Source organism: Vulpes vulpes, chromosome 4, assembly GCF_048418805.1.
Source record: "Vulpes vulpes isolate BD-2025 chromosome 4, VulVul3, whole genome shotgun sequence".
In the NCBI taxonomy this organism is placed as follows: Eukaryota; Metazoa; Chordata; class Mammalia; order Carnivora; family Canidae; genus Vulpes; species Vulpes vulpes.
In genome coordinates, this window is record NC_132783.1 from 97,287,762 (window position 1) to 97,308,858 (window position 21,097).

The 21,097-nt window shown below is 47.1% G+C and overlaps 1 protein-coding gene across 1 annotated transcript in view; it reads right to left on the minus strand.

Moving 5' to 3' along the window:
* Positions 1 to 1,039: 1,039 nt before the first annotated feature.
* NSG2 (neuronal vesicle trafficking associated 2) overlaps positions 1,040 to 21,097 on the minus strand; it is a 64,676-nt gene continuing 44,618 nt past the window's right edge. Inside the window, exons 4-5 of the mRNA XM_072756569.1 lie at positions 5,417 to 5,527; positions 1,040 to 2,856 (exon numbers count right to left, since the gene is read on the minus strand). Of these exons, the coding sequence (XP_072612670.1) occupies positions 2,665 to 2,856; positions 5,417 to 5,527 (303 nt within the window). The 3' untranslated portion in view covers positions 1,040 to 2,664. The remainder of the gene's footprint in view (positions 2,857 to 5,416; positions 5,528 to 21,097) is intronic.

A 21,097-nucleotide genomic window follows, 5' to 3' on the forward strand; every position in this document is an offset into this window, starting at 1 on the left:
CACATGTTTGCTATTATTAACATTAACAATTGATACTGAGTTCTGGTGGGGAATAAGCTAGTTTGCTTTTATGACAACTGACTTGACTTTAGGGTGGAATGAACTATAACCTTGACAGGGTTGCCCAGGGTCTTAGAGAAGCAGACTGGGAGTCAAGGAGCCATACGTACCTGGGTTTGAACCCCAGCACATCTGCTATGGCCCTAGGGTCCCTCTCCATCCCTCTGGGCCTCAGTCTCCTTACCTATAAAATGGAGTCAGTTAATACCCCCTGCCATGGCTATAATAAACCTTAAAGCTAATTATGAAGGGAATCCCACTGATCACTCATCACCTTCCTCCTCAAGCTTTTGGCTAACAGCCAATTGTATTATACCAGTGACATCCTCACACTCTTCTTTGCCAACATCTGTGTCCACGTCCAACTCCATCTCCAGATGTCAGGATGGTGATTATGCATCATTCATCACTGAATGCTGTGTGCCCAGCACCTCCTGGCCCTCCATGGCTGCTCAGGAAATACTCATGGTATTAAGGACATTGCACTACAAGATAAATGGCTAGGTGTATCTCTTAGTTCTTGATTTTTTAAAATTAATTTTTATTTATTTATTTATTTATTTATTTATTTATTTGAGAGACAAAGACTGCGAGAGAGAACACAAGTGGGAAGGAGAGGGGAAAAACAGGCTCCCCTCTGAGCAGGGAGCCTGACACAGGGCTCAGTCCTAGGACCCCAGGATCATGACCTGAGCCGAAGGGAGACGCTCTACTGATTGAGCCACCCAGGCGCCCCCTTAGTCCTTGCTTCTGACCCTCCCCACACCCCCGACCGGGAGCCCCAGGGGGTGGGGCATCATTTCAGGCCCCACCTGCCTAAGGATGGAGGTCTCCCGACAGCCCAATTCCAGCCCCGGCCTAATGAGACCCTCTGCCCCCAGAGCCCACCCTATGCTCAGGAACCAATCCCTGCCCCCAGCATCTTCCCACCAAGCTCACTGAGCAAAATATCAGGAAAGTTGCAAAGGAAGGTCAAGAATTTCAGACACATCTATCTTTATTTGTTTCCTGTCAGAAAAGTTCAAGAATTACACCAAAAAATACTTCAGCCTCTGCTACCTACTGACAAAAATACACCACAAAATTATAAAGCGCTCAGCAGTTTTGCTAGGGACAATTTGTTATTCCGCTTCGGATGACAAATGAATTTACAGGTGACTCGAGGTGGTGGGGTGGGAGGAGGAAAGTCAGATGATAGCATTTGGCAGGATAGTTTGAGCTATGATAGTCTTATTACCCAGCTGTTGTGTATGATAATTTCGGCAACATAGCAAGCCAGGAGAAAATGTCCTTTAAACAGCCTGTCTCAGCTTTGTGGGGAAACGGTACTACATCTCAAATAACCAACTTTCCCAGCCAGTTCTGGCCTGCAGGCCTGGAGCCACATCCCACAGAGTGGGCCTCCTGGACACCTTTGCAGGAGAGCCGTGTGGGAGTACCTGGTGTGGTCCCAGGACAGCAGGAGCCCTGGTCAATGCCAGATGCTGCCCCCTAGTCAGGAGCTTCTAGAACTAGATTGGGGACTTTGGGTGCTTGGCTGACAGCTGTCAGTACAACAGGTGGGCAAAAGACCATCACGTTTTTCAGCTTCCTTTAGGAGTGATTTGGCATTGTTGCAGCTCCAATCTTAAAGTCTCCCTGGCTGTCACCTGAGGTTCCTGGTTATGGCCCTTATCACTCTTCCAATTGTTATTAGTACTTTGGGAAACAAACAAACAAGAATTTTAAAAAGTGGTGCCTGTGCTTATAGCTTGGCCACATGTGATATGCCTGTCCTGTGCCTTGCTTCGTCCTGCATCCTGTCCTCTCCTCTCTCCCTTCCTACTCCTGTTGTCTCTTAAATACAGGCAGTATCCAGGTGTAGATCTAGAAACTCAAGAGAAAGTCTGCCTGCTGCTCAGTGTTTGCTTGTACCTATACATCCCCAGGCGGCCACATGGGTCGGCCCAAGCCCCAGCTCAGATTCCCATATGAATAATTTGTGTTAACTTGGTAAAACACACCCGTGGTGGGTGCTCTTCACTTTGGGTTGTGTGTGTCCAGGCTTCACAATGCCAAAATCAGCCCTCCTCTCCAACTATGCTGGTTCTGACTTCTTGTCTTTCTCTCCTGCAGGGCAGAGGCTAACCACATAGCCCCAGCCTGCCTCACTCACATTTCCTGTACCTTCCAAACCCCCTAACTGAAGCTACAGCTTCTCATCTAAGAAGCCCAGAGTCTGTGCTCTCTACTGCCCGTCAACGTCTTCCAGGTGCAGCCAGTTTAATCCTTCTTTGTTCATTTTGTTTCTTTTCCATTTTTAAATTTTCCTAACAAGTAATAAGCAGTGGCTTTGAAAATATCTTACATGGGAACAATCAACACGAAACATGCCTTTGTACATAATCCTGACTTGGGGACGAATCAACAATACCAAAGGACAAAAAGAAATATCAATTCAGACAACTCCAGTGCACAATATTTTCGGTGAGTTCCCCACCCACCCACCCCGGCCCCACCCCCACCCCCATATCCCAGGAGTACAGTGGTGTCTTATAACTGGAGCTTGGCTTAGCCAACAGGGGGTCCCCCTGTGTGCCCCCCATTCTGGCTGGGGGTGGGCCTCTAATGGCCCTGGGTCTTGGGAGGCTTGGGCTCATGGATGACAGCAGCCGCCGACAGCCATGGCCCAATGGCCCGAGCAGTGCTCTGCTTGGCCACGCTGTAGTGGCTGATGACCGTGTAGAAGCGGCTTCTGGAGTTGGGGTCCTGGGATGAGTAGTAAGCATCCAGGGAGGCCGGGATACAACGCTTGTGCTGAGGAAGAGAAAGACATAGTCAGGGGGAGCTCAACAGACTACTTCCAACCCAACCTGTACCATGGCCACCCCATCTGGGGGCCACAGCCACAAGAGGCTCTCAGCCAAAGGGCAGGTGATGTCACCTGGCCTGGGCCTGGCACTCAGCACTCTTTGCCCAATATCATCATTATCACCATATCAAAGCTGCCACCTACTCAAAATCAGAAAAAAACCAATGCTAGACTGGTGGTTGCTAGAGGCTGGGGGATGGGGTGAGGGTGAAGGTCGTAAAAGTGGTTAAAAGGCACAAACTTCCAGTTATAAAATAAATAAGCCCTGTGGATGTAATAGACAATGATGACTATAACTAATAACACTGTATTGTATATTTGAAAGTTGCTAAGAGAGTTTATCTTAAACATGCTTCTCATAAGAAAAAAGATTTTTGTAACTGTGTAGTGATGGATGTTACCTAGACTTTTTAAAAAAGATTTTATTTATTTGAGAGAGAGAAAGAGCAAGAAAGCGGGAGAGCATGAGCAGGGGTGGGGGCCATGGGGAGAAGCAGACTCCCCGCTGAGCAGGGAGCTGGATGAAGCGCTCAGTCTCAAGAACCTGGGATCATTACCTGAGCTGAAGGTTGACGTTTAACCAAGTGAGCCACCAAGGAGCCCCTGATGTTACCTAGACTTACATTCAAAAATATATGCAAGTATCGAATCATCATGCTGATTCTTGAAACTAACCTAATGTTATTACATCAGTTATCCCTCCATTTACAAAAAAGAGAGAAAGAAACCTGATGCTGATACCAATCCAAGGTCCTCTGTTCACTGACTGAGGCTATAGAGGACACTACTAACAGCCCACCAGACCTCTCAATCCACTCATTCACCCATCTCCTGGTTGCTGCTCTGGGTCATTACTCCAGCCTATGGCTGTCTATTTTATTTCTTTGATTTTATATTTGTAACTCCTCTCTCTTTTATCAAAATCTTTGATGCCCAACATTGATTGAATTTCCTATTTGCATTATCGTACAATATATATCAAATGGTCACAAAATAACACTAATACTATGCCCAACAGTTAGATTATTGAATAAACTTTAAGATATCTCTTCAACTTTCTGTATCCTCAGAATATATTCCACTGAGGGTGTACAGTCAATACACTGTACTCATTTGGAATATTTTCTTTTGTACGTTTATGTCCCCAAATTGATATAGAGCTAAGTTTCTTGTTAAACTTGTTTTTAATTTTCAGGAATGACTTCTTTATTTTTTAGATCTGTCAGACATTTACAGATACCAAGGATAAATGGATACATCTTGCTCCTCTTCCCTGTCCCCTCTACTCTCTTCCCTTCCACACATTTTCCTAGTTTTTTCATTTATCCTTCTAGAATTCCTTTCTGAAAATATAAGCAAATATCTTTCCCCTCCCCTTTTCTCACACAAAGGCAGTGCCTTTTTTTCTTCATTACTATCCTGGGGGATATTCCAGATCCAGGTCTGGAGACCTCCCTCACCTGTTTTCATGGTTGCACAGAAATCCCTTGTGTGAGCACGGCATCATTCATTCAACTGTTCCCTCCTGAGACTTTTGCCTTTTTGAGAATCTCAGTTTTCAACTACTAGGAATGTAGTCTGAGAAAGTCACATTGTAGACTGAAGGACACGTGTTTCCAAGGCAGAACATTCCCCATTTGACTCCTTCACTTAGGAATGTAATGTGATGATATAGAAAACTCTCTTACCCTACACATTCTTACCCTATTTCCTCATATGTAAAATGGGAGTAAGAAAACCTATTTTTCAGAATGCATGTGCAGCTCAATTGAGATAATATTTATGAAAATATCTAGGAAAGGGTGTGACTTAGATGCTCAGTAATGGCAATTTATAAATACTTGTATCACCTGTTTTTGCTGTAGAACAGATTCTGTCTTTATTACAACTAATATTCATTGAGAGCCCATTGTCTAATAGGTCCTTTGCTAACTTAAATTCTCTCCCTAAGGCCTCACAAAAATCCTGCAGGAAGGTATTACCAGTGCCCATATTGCAGGTAAGAGAACTGAGGTTCAGAGGGATAAGAAGATGCCCCAAAGTCATGCAACTGGTTGGGTTCTTCAAGGGAAGGAGATCCGAGCAGAGTTCAGCAGGAAAGGCCCAAGAGAAGGACTCAGGACACCTCTAAAGCACCCACTCCTACCACAGGAGCTGGGAATCAGACATCAAACCAGGAAGAATGGTGCCAAAGCAGAGCCTTGTGAAGATGGACCCACCTATGTCAAGCAGAGGCAAGCTCTCCCTGACTCCTGACCTCCAGCCTGAAGTTGGACAACCTCCTGACTCCTGACTCTGGAGAGCACCATTTGGGAGGAGGAATTCTACTGCCTACTGGAAGGACACCAAGTCCTTTGTTAAAGTCCTTTCCTGACACATACTACATCTTAAATAGTCTGCAGGAGGTTGCCTGAATTTGGATTCCAGTGAAAAGAAGACACTGATAAACCCTTCAATTGAAGTTGGCCATCACCTGGGGCCACTCACCTGCCAGAAGCCCCTTACCTTATAGACAAATCCCTCTGGGCAGCTGTGGTCATAGGTGAAGGCTTTGTAAACCACCAGAAACACGATGCAGGCAAGGAAAGCGAGGGCCAGGCTGACAAGAATGGTGACCTGGAGGAAAACAGAGTTGAGAGTCATCCAGCCTCAGCCCTACCTGCCTTCAGCCTGGCACACAGGCAGGCTTGGAATTGTGGAGCTGGTAGGCAATGTGGTAGGTCAGAAAGAACAGGAGCGGCCTGGGGCCAGAAGAACTGGCTGTCTCACTCTGTCACTAACTTGGGGTATGACCTGGAGCAAAGCACCTGTACTCTTTAGGCCTCAGTTTCCCCCTTCTGCTACATACTTTCTGAAGCTCTCTCTTGGCCAATGTGTGATTTCCCCCCTCGTTTAGTTTTCCTGATTTTGTTTTCCTGATTTTGTTCACTTTTCCTGTTAAGTGTGTGTGTGCTCAGGTGCAAAGGCTGCGGGGGTGGGGGGTGGGGTGGGGGGAATCATTAATCTGTCACTGTAATCATCTGTCACTTCCAGAGTTTCTGCCTTCCATCACCACCTCCCTCCCTACCACTACTGAATTCCAATCTCAGATGCAACTGCCTCTTTCACCTCCACTTGGACATGCAGTAGGCACCTTAGACACATTACCAAACCAATCCCCTGCTCCTCGCCATCCCACATCTGTTCCATCTACATTTTTTACCCACCTCCACCTTTACAATCACTCAGGCCAAAAATCTTGGAGTCATCCTTGACTCTTTTTCTCATATTCCACGCCCAATCTACAGTGGATGCTATGGTTTCTGCCTTCAAATACATCCACAGTCTGATGGCCTCTGAGCTCCCGGCCATCTTCAACCCAGCCGAGTCATCCCCATCTCTCACCTGCAGTCCCAAAGCAGCCTCTGACTAGCAGCCTTCTTGACCCCTACAATGTGGTCACATGCAGCAGTGACCCAGTAGGTCCTTTCAAAATCTAAGTCAGGGTATGTCTCTTCTCCCCTCAAAAGCACCTCATGGTCTCCAAATTGCTCACAGTGAAAGCCTGGCTCCTAACCATTATCTACAAGCAAGATTTAAAGAAAATAATACAACACTAAACAGACAAGATTTACCAGAAAGGAGTAAATGGCTAATTTCAGAGGCACCTCCAGGCTTGCACTGGCCCCTTCCCACTCCCCATGTAGAAAGTGGTAGTGTAGTCACCATGACATGGAGCACCTAGTGTAACAAGCAGAATTTTTTTCATGCTGTTTTTAAAAGCTGGTGGCTTTTTTAACAAGTTGGCCCAGAAATATGGGAGAATTACCTCTCGTGGAGAGGTTTCTTCTGATTCAGAAGAAAAATAAAATCAACCTTGAGGATCCCCACCCTCTCCTTCCCATCCCAGGGCATGTTTATAAGACCAGAGGAGACAGAAGTCTATGTTGCTCCAAATGAATGGAGTTGTTTGTTGGCAGCATTATTTTTTAAATTTTTATTTATTTATTCATGAGAGACAGAGAGAGAGAGAGAGAAGCAGAGACACAGGCAGAGGGAGAAGCAGGCTCCATGCGGGGAGCCCAATGTGGGACTCGATCCCAGGACCCCAGGATCACAACCTGGGCCAAAGGCAGACATTCAACCACTGAACCACCCAGGCGTCCCTGACGGCAGCATTAAATACTGGGTGGGAGGCATTTGAAAAGGACAAGTGGAAGATGGAGATGGGAGGTGTCCCTCCAAACCCAATGGGCAGACCCTGTCTGTGAGAAGTACCCTATGCATATATGTATGAAGTTCTAGGACAATGTGCTATTATGATATAAGAAACATATATATTTGGGTCTTGTTCACAATTCCTGGCACACAGCTCCTAAAAAGCTTATAATTTCCTAAATTATAGGAGCACTAGAAGCATCTTTTGTTCTAATATTTGGGTTTTATGCCCAGTCCCTGAAATAGCCCAGATCCAAAGAGATGAAAGGAGTGTCTTTTATTATTCATAAGGAGCCCCTTGCAACCACACCTGAATTTGTTAGTGACATGACTTTTGGAAAGCCTCTAAGGATGGGGGCCATTTGTAAGGGAGCCAGCCATATGATTAGAGGGTTGGAACTTTCGACCCCACCTCTTCACCCATGGGGAGAGGAGAGATTGAGTTCAATCACTAATGGCCAATGATTTCATCAATTATGCCAATGATTTCATCAATCATGTAATAAAGCCTATACAAAAACCTTAACTGAAGGGATTTACAGAGTTTCCAGGCTGGTGAACAAGAATGCGTCCATATTCCGGGTGTGTGGCTCATTCTGTTACTCTACACAGGGACAGAAGCTCTTGTGCTTCCTTCCACACTTGGCCATGTGTATCTCCTCAGGGGGCTGTTCATTTGTATCCTTTGTAATAAATCAATAATACTAAGTAAAACGCTTTCCTGAGTTCTGTGACCTGTTCCAACAAATTATTAAAACTGAGGAGGAGGTGGTAGGAGATCCCGATGAAGAGCCACTTGTTCAGGAACACAGATACAGCCTGGGACTTGGAACTGGCATCTGAATCAGGCAGTCTGTTGGGACTGAGCCCTTAACTTGTGGGGTGGGCACTCACTCCAGCAGCTAGTGTCAGAGTTGAGTTAAACTATAGAACACCTAGTCACTGTCCACTGAGAATTGCAGAATTACCTGGTGTGGGAAAAACCTCACACATTTGATGTCAGAAGTGTGGTGGAAGAATGGAGAAAAAGTACTTTTTCCTTTCAAATGGTGACATGGAAAATTCACTTCTTTTTTTAAGATTTTTTATTTATTCATTTGAGAAAGAGAGAGAGAAAGCACAAACAGGGGGAGAAGCAGAGGGAGAGAGAGAAGCAGACTCCCTGCTAAGCTGGACCTGGAGATCATGACCTGAGCTGAAAGCGGACACCCAACCATCTGAGCCACCCCAGTGCCCCTGCAATATTCACTTCTAAACTCTTGTCAGCACAGTGCGATGTTTGCTCTCTCCATTTGCACACTGAACTCTCAGTCTGTTGCACCCTCATCAGCCTCCTGCCCAAGATTGGGGTGGTGGTGGGGTGGGATGGGGAAGTGCAGAGATCAGACTGGAATCACCCATGTAGGATGTGGAGAGAGATAACGATGTCAGAGGAGGCTGGAACCTGAAGCAAGAGATGCCCCAAATATGCATACACCCCCCCTAGGGACCTTGAAAATAGTATCTGATTAGTAGAGGGAAGGGCGCCACCACAGACCACTAGCTATGCTAAGGACTAGGAATACCTAGTCAGCAGATGTTTGGAGTATAGAGGTAAAGAATCTTAAATGCCCAGATTTCCCAATAGCCAAGGGTAGAAACAGCCCAAATGTCCATCAACTAATAAATGAATAAGTACATTGTCCATCCATATAATAGAATATTATTCATCCATAAAAAGGAATGAGGTACTGGTAGATAGTACAAATGTAAACATGGACCTTGGACCTTGCAAACATGCCAAATGAAAGACACCAGACATAAAAGGCCACATAATGTATGATTCCATTTATAGAAATATCCAGAATAGGTCAGTTTTTAGAGACAGAATGCTGATTGGTGGTTGCCAGGGGTTGGGGGTGAGGGGAAGCTGGGAATGACAGCCATGGAAACAGTTTCTGTTTGGGGTGATGTTTTGGAATTAGGTAGGGGTGGTACTTGCACACTATTGTGAATGCACTAAATGGCATTGAATTTTTCACTTTAGTTAATTCATATATGAAATTTACCTCAATTTTTAAAAAGTTCCCAGAGCCCAGGCTGATTCTTTCCATCAAAAGGGCCTTAAAGTCCTGCTGGTATGCCCTACCAGAGCCATGTATAAGACTGAGACACAGACATCCTTGTAGGCACGTCCATGGACAAAGGACAGCTGCATACCTCACCTGTGCCAAGGAGAGAATAGGGGCCTGCAGCCCCACCCTACCACCACTGCCAGTTTGATTCAGGGACTGGGGCAGCCCCTGGAAAGCCCCATCCTAATGTGACCTGAGTGAGCAGAGACCCAGTCTCTTGCCTGACCCAGCAGGGGCGTCCCTGGGTCAGCAGCGTGTTGGTGAAGAGGAGGAGACACTGAGATCTGGAGCAGGGCCCAGCACACCTGTCCATGGGGCACATTCCCCTTAAGGGGAGGGGGGCTCTTCCCTTCCTAACACCCCTGAGTTAAGCCCTCTTATGCCCTCACCTAGTAGGGGTAGGGTCTGATTCACCACAGTACTCCCAGAGCTCAACAGGTAAGCACAGTAAATGTTTCTGGAACAAGAAAAAAGAGGGAGGGAGTCAAGGAGAGAGGGAGGGAAGGAAGATCTTGTAAGATTCAATGCTGAAATGCCAAGCTTGCAACCACTATGGTAGACTCCGATTTATTGGCTCAGGGATGGTAGGTCCAGGACATGGGCAGTCTTATGAACTCCCAGAGTATGATTATAATATACAATCAAGGACGAGGACCACCGCTCTAGTATGACTAGGTATGAGTGGTTCTCAAGCTGGCTACACTTTCTTAGAATATCCTGGGCAGCATTTTAAACAATCCTGATGCTCTGAACCTGCCCCAGAACAATGACACCAAAGTCTCTGATGGGAGAGTCCAAGCCCCAAGGTGGTCGTCATGCACAGGCAGTGCTGAGAAGAGTGTAGCACATAGACACCGGGCAGGGTGCCCTATATCACTGCCAGAGACAAGCGTCTGGTGCTGGAGAAGGATTCCAGGAACACAGCCCCCCCAAGGGATTATGCTGAGCGAGGCTAACTCCTGCCATGTGTTTCAGAGCCCCGCAATAAGGCTGAGCAGAGACCATTTAAAGGAAAGTGGGCTTTGCCTCCCTGTCCTGAATCTTGATAACTTCTGCAGCAGGAGGTCCTAAGAGCCTGTGGAGGTCAGAAAATACAGGGCTGTGACCAAGCACAGGCCCTCCCTTGGAGCCTCACAGCCTACAGGGTGAGGGAAAGGTGGACAGATGGATGTGGGCACATGCAGCACAGATGCACCATGAGTGAGGGCATCTGCACAGGGGAGCCTGGAGGTAAGGGATCCTGGGAGGCCTCCTGGGGGAGGCAATGTTGGAAGTAACTTCAGGGAAGAATGCTACGATAGGAAAGGAAAAAGGTTCTGAGCGGAGGAGAAAAAAAACATCATATGGTTTGACATGGCTGGCCAGAGGATGCAAGAGAGCAGGAGAGAGGTCTGGGGCAATGAGTAGGTGGCAAGAGGACAGAGAAGGAGGGACCAGGCTAAAACTTGGACTTTATCCCCAGGGTAACAGGGAGCCCCTGAAGGTGGTCTTTTTTAAAATATTTTATTTATTTATTCATGAGAGACACAGAGAGAGAGGCAGAGACATAGGCAGAGGGAGAAGCAGGCTCCCTAAGGGGAGCCTGGTGCAGGACTCGATCCCAGGATCCCAGGATCACCACCTGAGCCAAAGGCAGATGTTCTACCACTGAGCCACCAGGTTGCCCAACCCCCCACCCCTGGAAGGTTTTGAGGAGGGAAGTGAGAGGATATAAATTATGCTTTGGAAATATGTCTCTGGAGGCAACATGGAGGCAGGCTTGCAGGAGTGTGGCTAGAGGCAGAGAGGCCAGTGGGAAGGCTGATGCACTAGGGCATGCCTCAAATGCTGAAGCTGAACTTGAGGCAGGGGGGATGGAAGGGGTGCATGGTTTGAGAAGCTCCTAGGAGGTGAGCAGAGTGATGTGAGAGGGGAGGAGGGGGGTGCTGACTTTGGGGACAAAGGGTGACATTTGCGCTGGTCTAGATTCTTGGAAACAGCATTGTTGGAAGAGAAGCAGGGAGTAGACCAAGGTTTCTAATTGGGTACCTGGGTGAGATACTCCCTGAGGAGGGCTCCCCACGGGGCCTCCTGTGGAACTGGCCATCCTCAGCTGGCCTCTCTCTTTCTGACAGATAATTAGTGCTTTGGTCCCTACAGTAAAACTCCCAGCACAGAGCGGGGAGCCTCGGAGAGGACCCCAGAGAGAGGCTCCTACTTCCCCACAAAGCACCTTGCAATGTGAAAGCCTGGCTGCAGATCAGTATTGACTGGATTTGTACAACCTCAGAGAGGTCCTACAGCCCTCAGCTTCACTTCCTGATGTAACAGCCTGGATCTAGAAATAGGTCCCGTGCTAAATTTGGGTTTCTTGAGAGGTGCGGTCCTCATCACTGGACATAGCTCCTGCTCCCTGTCTCCAGGCCCACCCTTCACACACTCATCCATGCATCCACTCAGCACACTTTTATGAAGGGCGCACAGGAAGCCAGATGCTGCTATATAGTCCTAAATTCGGGAACTTATAGCAGAAACAGGGTCAAACTCTGAACAAGCAAAATCACAAAGAAATAATTATAAAACAAGCCCTGAGTGGGATCTGGAACAGCACATACCAGGGGTAGGGTGGTCCAGGGTGAGAGAAGGAGCCCTGCACAAGAAGTCTCTGGCCAGAGTGGTTCAGAATGAGGCGCCAGTCCAAAGACCCATAAAAGGAGTAGCTGGGTCCTAGTGGATCTGGAAGGAGCAGTGTAGCTGAGACAGGGAACAAGGGGAGAGAATGCCGGGATGAGGTGCCACTGGGCTTTGAGACCTAAGTCACCTTTGTCCCGCCCAGGAGACCCACTTCCCACAACATCCATCCCATGCTTTCAGGTAACATTCTGCTCAGCCTGGCCTTTTAGGGTCAACCTGGCCTATCTCTGCCACCTCCAGCCACTTGGGCCACCACTCCCTGGCTCGCACGGTCCCCTCCAGCCATGGCCAGCCCACCGAACACTCTAGCACTTGCGCTTCTCAGCCTGGGACTCCTGCGTGTCCTTTCTCATCATGGAGGATGGCTCCTCAAGCCTTCCAATCTAGTCCTGCTATCCTTTCCTGGCCCAGCTCTGAACCAGCACCTGCTTCGGCTGTTCTGAGGGTGCTCCTTCTGTTATCATGACCTTTTCATACCTCTGAATCCTCCCTTTGCTGGGGAATGCCTTGGGCAGCGAGCATATCTCATCCTTTACTCTATGCTCGGCACCAGGACTCCTACAGAGTGGGGCCAGTAAACATCTCCTGAACTGAAATGTTGAATCGAAGTAAGGCCACACAGTGTGTGTGTGCACACACATACACAAACACTCTTCCCCAGATATGCACAAGCAGATGGATGTGCGACCTGGTCCAAACCACATTGTGTTTATCTAGGATAGAGCACTGAGATACCTGCACTTGGCCTTCTGTTCTTTTCCATCTCCTATTTTCAATCCCACCCACCACAAACCCTAATACATGCTCAAACAAGAGCATCTTACCCTTGGAGCCAGAATCTAGGCTGGGATCTGCTAAGGCCTGTCTAAGATTTCTCCTTATGTTTTTGAGCACAGGTCAGAGAGAAAACAGAGAAAGAGCTCAACACAGAGTATGCAGTTCACAACTCCAGCAAATCTGTGCCAGGACAGGAGCCATAGTGACCACCCACCATGGGCTGTACATTCATACAGTGATAGTAGCAGCAGTAGTAAGAATGATATTAATCATAGGTGCTGGGGCACCTGGGTGGCTCAGTTGGTTGAACATCTGCCTTTGGCTCAGGTCACGATCACAGGTCCTGGGATTGAGCCCCACGTTGGGCTCCTTGGTCAGCAGGGAGTCTGCTTCTCCCTCTCCCTTTGTCCCTCCCCCTCACTTGTACGCTCTCTCTCTCTCTCTCTCTCTCTCTCTCAAATAAATAAATAATACCTTTTTTTAAAAATCATAGGTGTTAAGAGTTATTGGGAACTTACTGTATACTAATATTGGCACAATCACATACCGTAAGTAGAATTATTATGCCCACTTTGCTGGTGGAGAAACTGAGGCTCTGACAGGTTAAGTGACTTGCCCAAGGTCCCATAGTGATTGGTAAAAGATAGGTTCAGACAATACACAGAGGCATCTCAGGAACACCATGAATTCTTCATTCCAGGACCAGCCCCGGTGTCTTCTACTTCAGTCAGATGTGCGTTCAGCAAACCCACCCCCGACCCCCACCACCCTGGGCCTCAGCCCTTCCCTCCACTGTCTGGATGCACCCTGTTTCCCCACTCCCATGCCCTTGTACTTGCTGGTCCTGCTGCTCATTCTAGGCCCAGATCAAGCATCTCCTCTTCCCGGGAAGTCTTCCCCAAAAGTCTTCAGGCAGTATTCAGCACCTCCCCTGTCTGCTCACAGTTCCCTGACACTTTTCTTAGTGCACCATAATAAACCACCATGGTCTGCTTTCCCTCTTGAGAGGTAGTATGGAATAATATGGCACATTTCCATTTACTAAGCACTGTTTATGTGCCAGACACCATTCTTGGCACCGGACATGGATTTATTCTTGTAAACCTCACAACAGCCCTTCATCTTCATTGTTTTATTTTTTTAAGATTTTATTTATTTATTCATGAGAGACAGAGAGAGAGAGGCAGAGGCACAGGCAGAAGGAGAAGCAGGCTCCATACAGGGAGCCTGATGCAGGACTCCAACCCGGGTCTCCAGGATCACGCTCTGGGCCGAAGGCAGATGTTAAACTGCTGAGCTACCCAGGGATTCCCCATCTCATTGTTTTAGATGAGGTGATGAAGGTACAGAATGGTTACCCAATTTTCTCAGAATCACACAGCTAATTAAATAATATAGTCCAGAGTCTAATTCAGTGAAGTATTAATGTGGGCTCTTAGCCCATGCTGTATTCCTCGTTAAGCATTTATTCACTAAATATTAGCTGAGCCCCTACAATATGCCAGAAATAATTCTACACATTGGCATAAGCTGAGGAAGACAAAGACCCTGCTTTCATAAAGTTTACCTCTCATCCCTTTGAGTGAGGCTCCTTTTCTGTAAAAGGGAATAATAATAGTATCTGCCTGTCAAGAGTTCTAAGATTAAATCAGATAATGCATGTGAAACCTTGTTGTGAGTTGAATAGTGGTCCCCCAAGACATACGTCCATGTCGTCACCTCTGGAACCTGTAAATATGGCCTTATTTGGACATGAAGTCTTTGTAGATGCAATTAAGTTAAAGATTTTAAGATGAAATCATCCTGGATTATGCAGGTGGGCTCTAAATCCAAGAACAAGTGCCCTTAAAAGAGACATACAGAGGAAGACAAACACACAGAACAGGGGGCCATTTGAAGGAAGAGGCAGAAATTGGAATACAAGCTGAGGAGCACCTGGAGTCACCAGAATGTGGAAGCAAGGAAAGACTCTTCAGAGAGTGCAGTACCCTGCCTGGATTTTGGACTTCTGGTCTCCAGAGCTGTGAGAATAAGTTTCTATTGCATTAAGCCACATGGTCTGTGGTGATTTGTTATGCCAGACCTAGGAAACTGATATAGTGCCCTCCCACAGCCTGGCAGTGATACAAACAAGAGCTCCTTGATTTCTCCATATCATCTGCCATGTTCCTCCACGTGCACTCCAAAAGCTCCAACCCCTCAGGAAGACTGCCATTTTCCTCAACATGTGTTGCTCTTGTGCACCTTTTCAGCCTTTCCTCTCTTAGTGAGCACCTAGTCATGCTTCAAAACCCAACTCACAGCATGTTGCCTTCCCTGACAAGCCTTCCATTGCCTACTTGTGCTCTCACCACACTGTTTTTCCTCTACCACTTAGCACTGAGCCTGCATATCATGATTGTCTATTCTATTGTGTGTATCGTGGAGCAGGAACCATATCTTGTTTGCCTCTGTAGTCCCAGCTATTGGCTCATGAGCTGGCACTGGGTAGAGAGGATGCTAATGCATATCCCACATTCCCTACCCCACATACCCTTTCTCATCTTTGGCACAAAGCACTACAAGTAGTGAATTTTTCGGGGCCCTTCTTAACTATTTCACAGCTTGCAGGGTGACTGGATAAAATCACTGCCTAAGGTTATCTGGAGTAGTTCATCTGGTGTGGGAAGAATTATTGGTTGCCCCTGAAGCGATCTCCTTGTCTTTCTGCTGTGCCCATCAAAGATGAGAGGCTTCTCTCTGATGGCTGGGAGGACTGGCCCTGCATTCTCGGCAATATCCATGAAGTTCTTTACAGTAGTGGTGGCCTCATCTAAATAGGGCTGTCCGCCTACATCTGCCTCTGATGAACTGTGGGATCTTGGGCACGATGCTTCACCCCTCTGAGCCCATTTCCTTATCTGTTAAATAGGGACAAAACTCTTAGCCTACAGAACTGCTGTGAGGATTAATTGAGATGATGCCTGTAAAATTGCCCAGGGTTGTCCTGGTATACAGACTCAACCAACAATAGCAACCACTTACTGATAATTCAGTAAATGCACCAGGTACTATGTCCAGCACTTTGTATGTATTATCTTTTTAAAATCTTTCATGAGAAACCTATAAGCCCAGTTATTGCCCCCATTTTACAGCTGTGTAAACAAAGGCACAGGTACACAGTGTAGCCTGCCCGAAGCTGCAGAGCTTGATTGGAACTCTGGAATATCTGATTCTGAAGTTCTCAGTACTAACCACTGCTTTAAACACACTTTTGGTAAATATTTCTCTGTCCTGCTGCTGCCTTTGCTTGCAATAATGCAATGAAACATGACAATATGTACTACAAATTCATTCTAGGGGGTATGTCACCTACATGTTGAAATCCCAGGAGTTAGGAAGACAGAAGAGAAGAACAAAACCCTCTTACTGTCTGCCAAGCCAGGACACTGATCTAGGATCCTCCTGATGGCAGGAAATAAAAATTTCATTCACATTCATGTACTGCAGCCTCATGGCATCACAATGCCCAGTAAACCACCCTTTTTATGAAGAATGCAAACCCTGGAAACCTCAAAGCAATTGAACCACTCACATCAGGGGAATTAAACTTTGTGGGGAGATAAAAACAGAGCTGTCTGACAGGCATTCATCTTTTGTATGTGACAGCTGGAACCTCCAGAGACAGAATAAGGCCACCCAGTGCCTTGCTCCTGGCTTGGTCCCAAAGATCCTGACAGTAGGGCTTGAGTGGAAAGTGCAAGGGGATGGTAAATTCTCCATCAATTCTGCCCCAATGACATCTTGGTTTCCCTAGTCCTGTCCCTAGCATTAAGCACTTAATGGAGTAGAGCTTTAGACCCCAATTGTCTAGACTGAAAACCCTGTTTCCTCACTAACTTGCTGTGTGACCCTGTGTGAGTTGCTTGGCCTTTGAGATTCCTGACCTACTTCTCTCTAAAATGGGGGTGATACTGATGGCTACCTCACACTGGCAATGCATGAAGCCTTCAGGATAGGCCTGACCCATGGTAATGACCTTACTTAGCATGACGGTGCACATATATGGGTTACATCATTTCATGTCCTCGAAACCCTATGGGGAAGTTACTAGTGATGTGTCCATTTTACAGATGTCAATGACTTTACATATATGAAGGCACAGTGAAGATTTAAACTCACTCTATCAATAAATAAATAAATTTAAAAAAATAAACTCAGGTCTAACTCAGAAATACAGCTGCCTTGTCATATGTTATACTGCTGATAAATCTATAACTGTGTCAGAGTTTATTTTTATTCAAAGTGTGCTGCACCATTATAATAAGAACAACACTGGAAATCCGAGAGGAAAACACCCATTATAATCCTGCCATCATCTGAAGTCTGTTTTTACACACTTTCTATTTATTCTTATCCACATGTATCCCTGCATAAATCTTGATTCCTTCCGCTTCTTCCCATTTTACCCATTCGTGGCCCATCCAACTTTCTATGATCACATAGAAAGTACCCCCACATACCAAGTCTGGCTCCTCCCAGCACAAAACAGATCTCTACTTTGCCACCTGACAAATGGCTCTAAGTCATTACACTAATCTATGCAAAACTGTCACGAACCACAACCAAGATGAATAATGCAAAAAGCCAAAGTGCCACATAAATGTGAAAGTGATAAACTAATACTTCTTGCGGCCATCACTGTTATTGTTACAATTGTGCATCCTTTCAGCTGAATTTGGTCTAAGTGTTTCTGCAACACGAGGGCCATCATGTGTTACACTGTGTTGCCATCACCTGTCCTCCCTGACTGACAGCCCCTCAAAGGAAGTGCCATTTGCCTTTGGGCTTCCAAGGGCCTAAAGGTCCCATGGGTGATTCTTGTTGATGGGACAGAAAGGCACCTTTCATGGGGTCAACTTGTCTCTGGTTTCTCCTGCCTTTCCCTCCCAATCTATTATCTCTGCTGGCCTCCAGAGGGATCTTCCTAAATTATTCCTCAGCACATTTTGTGAGAGCGGCTGCAGATCCCATCTCAGCCCACTACGGGTTGACCTCACATCCAGACACAGTACATCTATGATTTACTAAGCATCAGAGCCATCTGAGGAGACTGATCAGATATGGGGTCCTGGACCTTACACCTAGAGATTTTAATTCCCTCAGTGTTCACAGACACCCAGAAACCAGCATTTACACACAAGTCCAACAGTTTCCACGTTTCAAGTGACCTGGAAACTATAGTTAGATCAAAGCAAAGACCAAAACTCTTTGCCTGGCTTCTAAGAGAAGAAAGCAAGGAGCTCACATCTTTGATTGGCAGATACTCAGCACTTTACAAATGCTAGCTCACTCAGTTCTACCCAGTATCTCAGAAGGTGGGTATGGGGGATAGTCCTGCTTTCCAGATAAATTGCTCAACTTTTCCAGCCCATCAGTAGTGGAACAAGACTCAGAAGTCAGATCTGTTTGGAACAAAAACACATTTTTTTTCCCCTCAGCATTGCACTGCCTTTGTTACCTGCTTACCTGTCCCACATTGCCAACGACTACTGTTCCAGGAACAGTACACGTGCACACACACACACACACACACACACCAACATACTGACACACACACACACACTCTCCTTCCCTGTCTCTCATTCTCCCTGTCTCCCTCCCTCCCTCCCAATCTCTCCCTCCTTAGTTCCTGAAAGTTTTAGATTTCCTGCCACTGGCATGCCTTTCCACTGCCTTCCCCCTGCAAGCTGTCTCCTTGCTAGCCTTCCCAGACCTTTCCCTCAGGAATGAGGCCTCTGGTGAAGTCCCCATTTGCCACGCTGGGTTCTGGCCATGGTCACTTAGCGTTCTGTGTTTTCATGACTTCTTGCCCCATCAGCCTACCCCACCAGACCATGAGCTTTTCAAGGGCAGGGGACATGCCTCAGTGACCTGCCCACTTCTCATCCTGGCCCTGCTGCAAAGAAGATAGGAGTGAGCTATAAGGGACTCACACCCATTTGGTTCAGCCACACCTGGAGCCAGGCCCCAGAGCAAGGCAGTTCTCCTCCATCCAAGGGGCCCTCCATGCACTTCACAGCTACAGTGGGAGGCACAAAGCTGTTTCCCTGCATCCCAGCCAATCCCTGTCTAGACTCTGCCTGCAACCCCATCTCCATGGAGACACCAGCCCTGCAGCCCAAATAGCTGGTTCCATTAAGCTACTTTCATTCCTCAATCCCCTTTCTTGGCAGAAAAGTTGATTTAAAAAAAGAGAGAGAGTGAGAATTAGGTCAGCAAAATTGGTTTGGAAAATTAGAAATCATCCTCCAAGTTCCAATGAGTGGCACTGCTAGGAATGCCTGTGGGATTTCTGAGCCAGATAAGCTACACCACATCTTCCTATAAATCTTACAAGGGTGAGAAATTGTGCCTGCCTTTGCCACAACTGCCACCCAGCAGAGGGTCCTCAGATAGAAGTCAGCTATGCTTGATGGAGGTAGTTTTCTGCTCCTCTCCTCAATTTGCTGCCTTTGTCCGTGAGGAGGAAGGAATCTGTATCCCATCTTCTACTTCCTCTCCTCTCCCGCCCCACACACATACACACAGACAGCACAGACACATGTACCCTCCCCACCTGGAGGAGTCTTGGAAAACAGACTTACAGGAAAGAGTTAACACCCAAGCCCTAGATCTGTACCTTTAGAAAGGTCTACTTGCAAGGTTGGCACTTGGCTGGTGCCTGGGAACTTGCACAATTCCAGAATAATAAGAGTGGTTCACTGCACCTAAAATATGTAAACAGTACAGGTGATATTGAACACCTGCCACCCTTCTGGGGGTCTGGAACATGTGTACGTACTGGGCAGGGGGTGCCTATGTGACCAGATCCCAGTAAAAACCCTGGGTGCTGAGTCTCTAATGAGTTGCCTGGAAGACACCATTTCATGCATGTCACAACTCATTGCCGGGGGACTTGTGTCCAGCGTGACTCCACGAAGAGAGAAGTCTGGAAGCCTGTGCCTGACTTTGGACCCTTTTCTTTTGCTGACTGTGTCCTGTATCCTTTCACTGTAATAAGCATAGTGTGCTCAATACAGCTATAGACTGGGTCCTGTGAGTCCTTCTAGAGAATCGCCAGTGGGAGGGTGGTCTCAGGGACCTTCAGCACGGCTCCCCTCACTATCTGCCTTTCTGGTTCCCCTAAAGGAGAGGCATCATGGGCACTATTTTCCAGAGCCTGGCAGGAATGTCTGCTTTTTTTAAATTTTTATTTATTTATGATAGTCACACACAGAGAGAGAGAGAGAGAGAGAGAGGCAGAGACACAGGCAGAGGGAGAAGCAGGCTCCATGCACCGGGAGCCCAACGTGGGATTCGATCCCGGGTCTCCAGGATCGTGCCCTGGGCCAAAGGCAGGTGCCAAATCGCTGTGCCACCCAGGGATCCCCAGGAATGTCTGCTTTATTATGGACCCTCTACCTTAAAGACAGGCACCAGTATCCAAGCTTTAACCTTTCCCCTCCTGCCCCCCCCCCCATTTCAGACCCCATGAACATCTCTTCTTTACTTCTTGCCTCATGGATCAGGACAGGGTGGGGTTCTTCTTCTTCCTGCCCAGGAGGAGCCTGTGCCATCTCTTTTCGGGTCTATACCTCCTTTCCTTGTCGCATCCTGACCCAGGTGATCATGGGGTGAGTGTGATGTTAGGATCTGGGAACAAACACTCTCTCTCATATCTTCCAGCTCGTATCTTTTCCCTCCAGTGGTGGCAAATGTGATTTGGATTGCCCTTTTCTCAAATTGAAGTAGAAGATGCCTCTTTGGGGTGAGGGTGAGCAAGCCAAGATGAGAAGCCAGAGACTCTCCGAGGCCTCCCACCCACAGCCTCACACTCCCTTTGCTCACAGAAGTAGCTGTCTCTCAGGTTTGCAGGGATTCACCAGCTACTTTGCCTCCTTATGTACTGACATCCTTGGCAGGGAGTTTCAGAAGGAAAGAGTAAAAGGATTCTGGCACCAGAACGTCTTCCAGCTCTTGGCCACATACAAATGTGGATATGTAAGCTGGCTCTACAACCACATGGCCCAATGAAGATGCTCACTATTTCACCTTTACATCACACCTAGGAGCTGAGTCCACCCTCAAGGTCCAAATATTCTCTGGTCAGCCATGTATGTTTCGGTGTGACCTCAGGCAGAACATTTTTCCAGCTGTCTGTTCTGTCCTGATAAGGAGAGAAAAATGCAGTGGTCCCATTTAGATTTCCCAGGCCTCAGCTTTCTCATCTGGAAATTGGGACCATAATAACTACCTCAAAGCACTGAGGAGAGGACAAGATGAGATCACTGTGTGGAAATACTGAGTACAATGCCTGGTGCAGGGCCAGTGCCTGAGCCGTCCAGCCCATTCTTGAGTTCTCACCAAAGATCTGGAAAGAACGAAGATGCCTCAGGATTCAAAA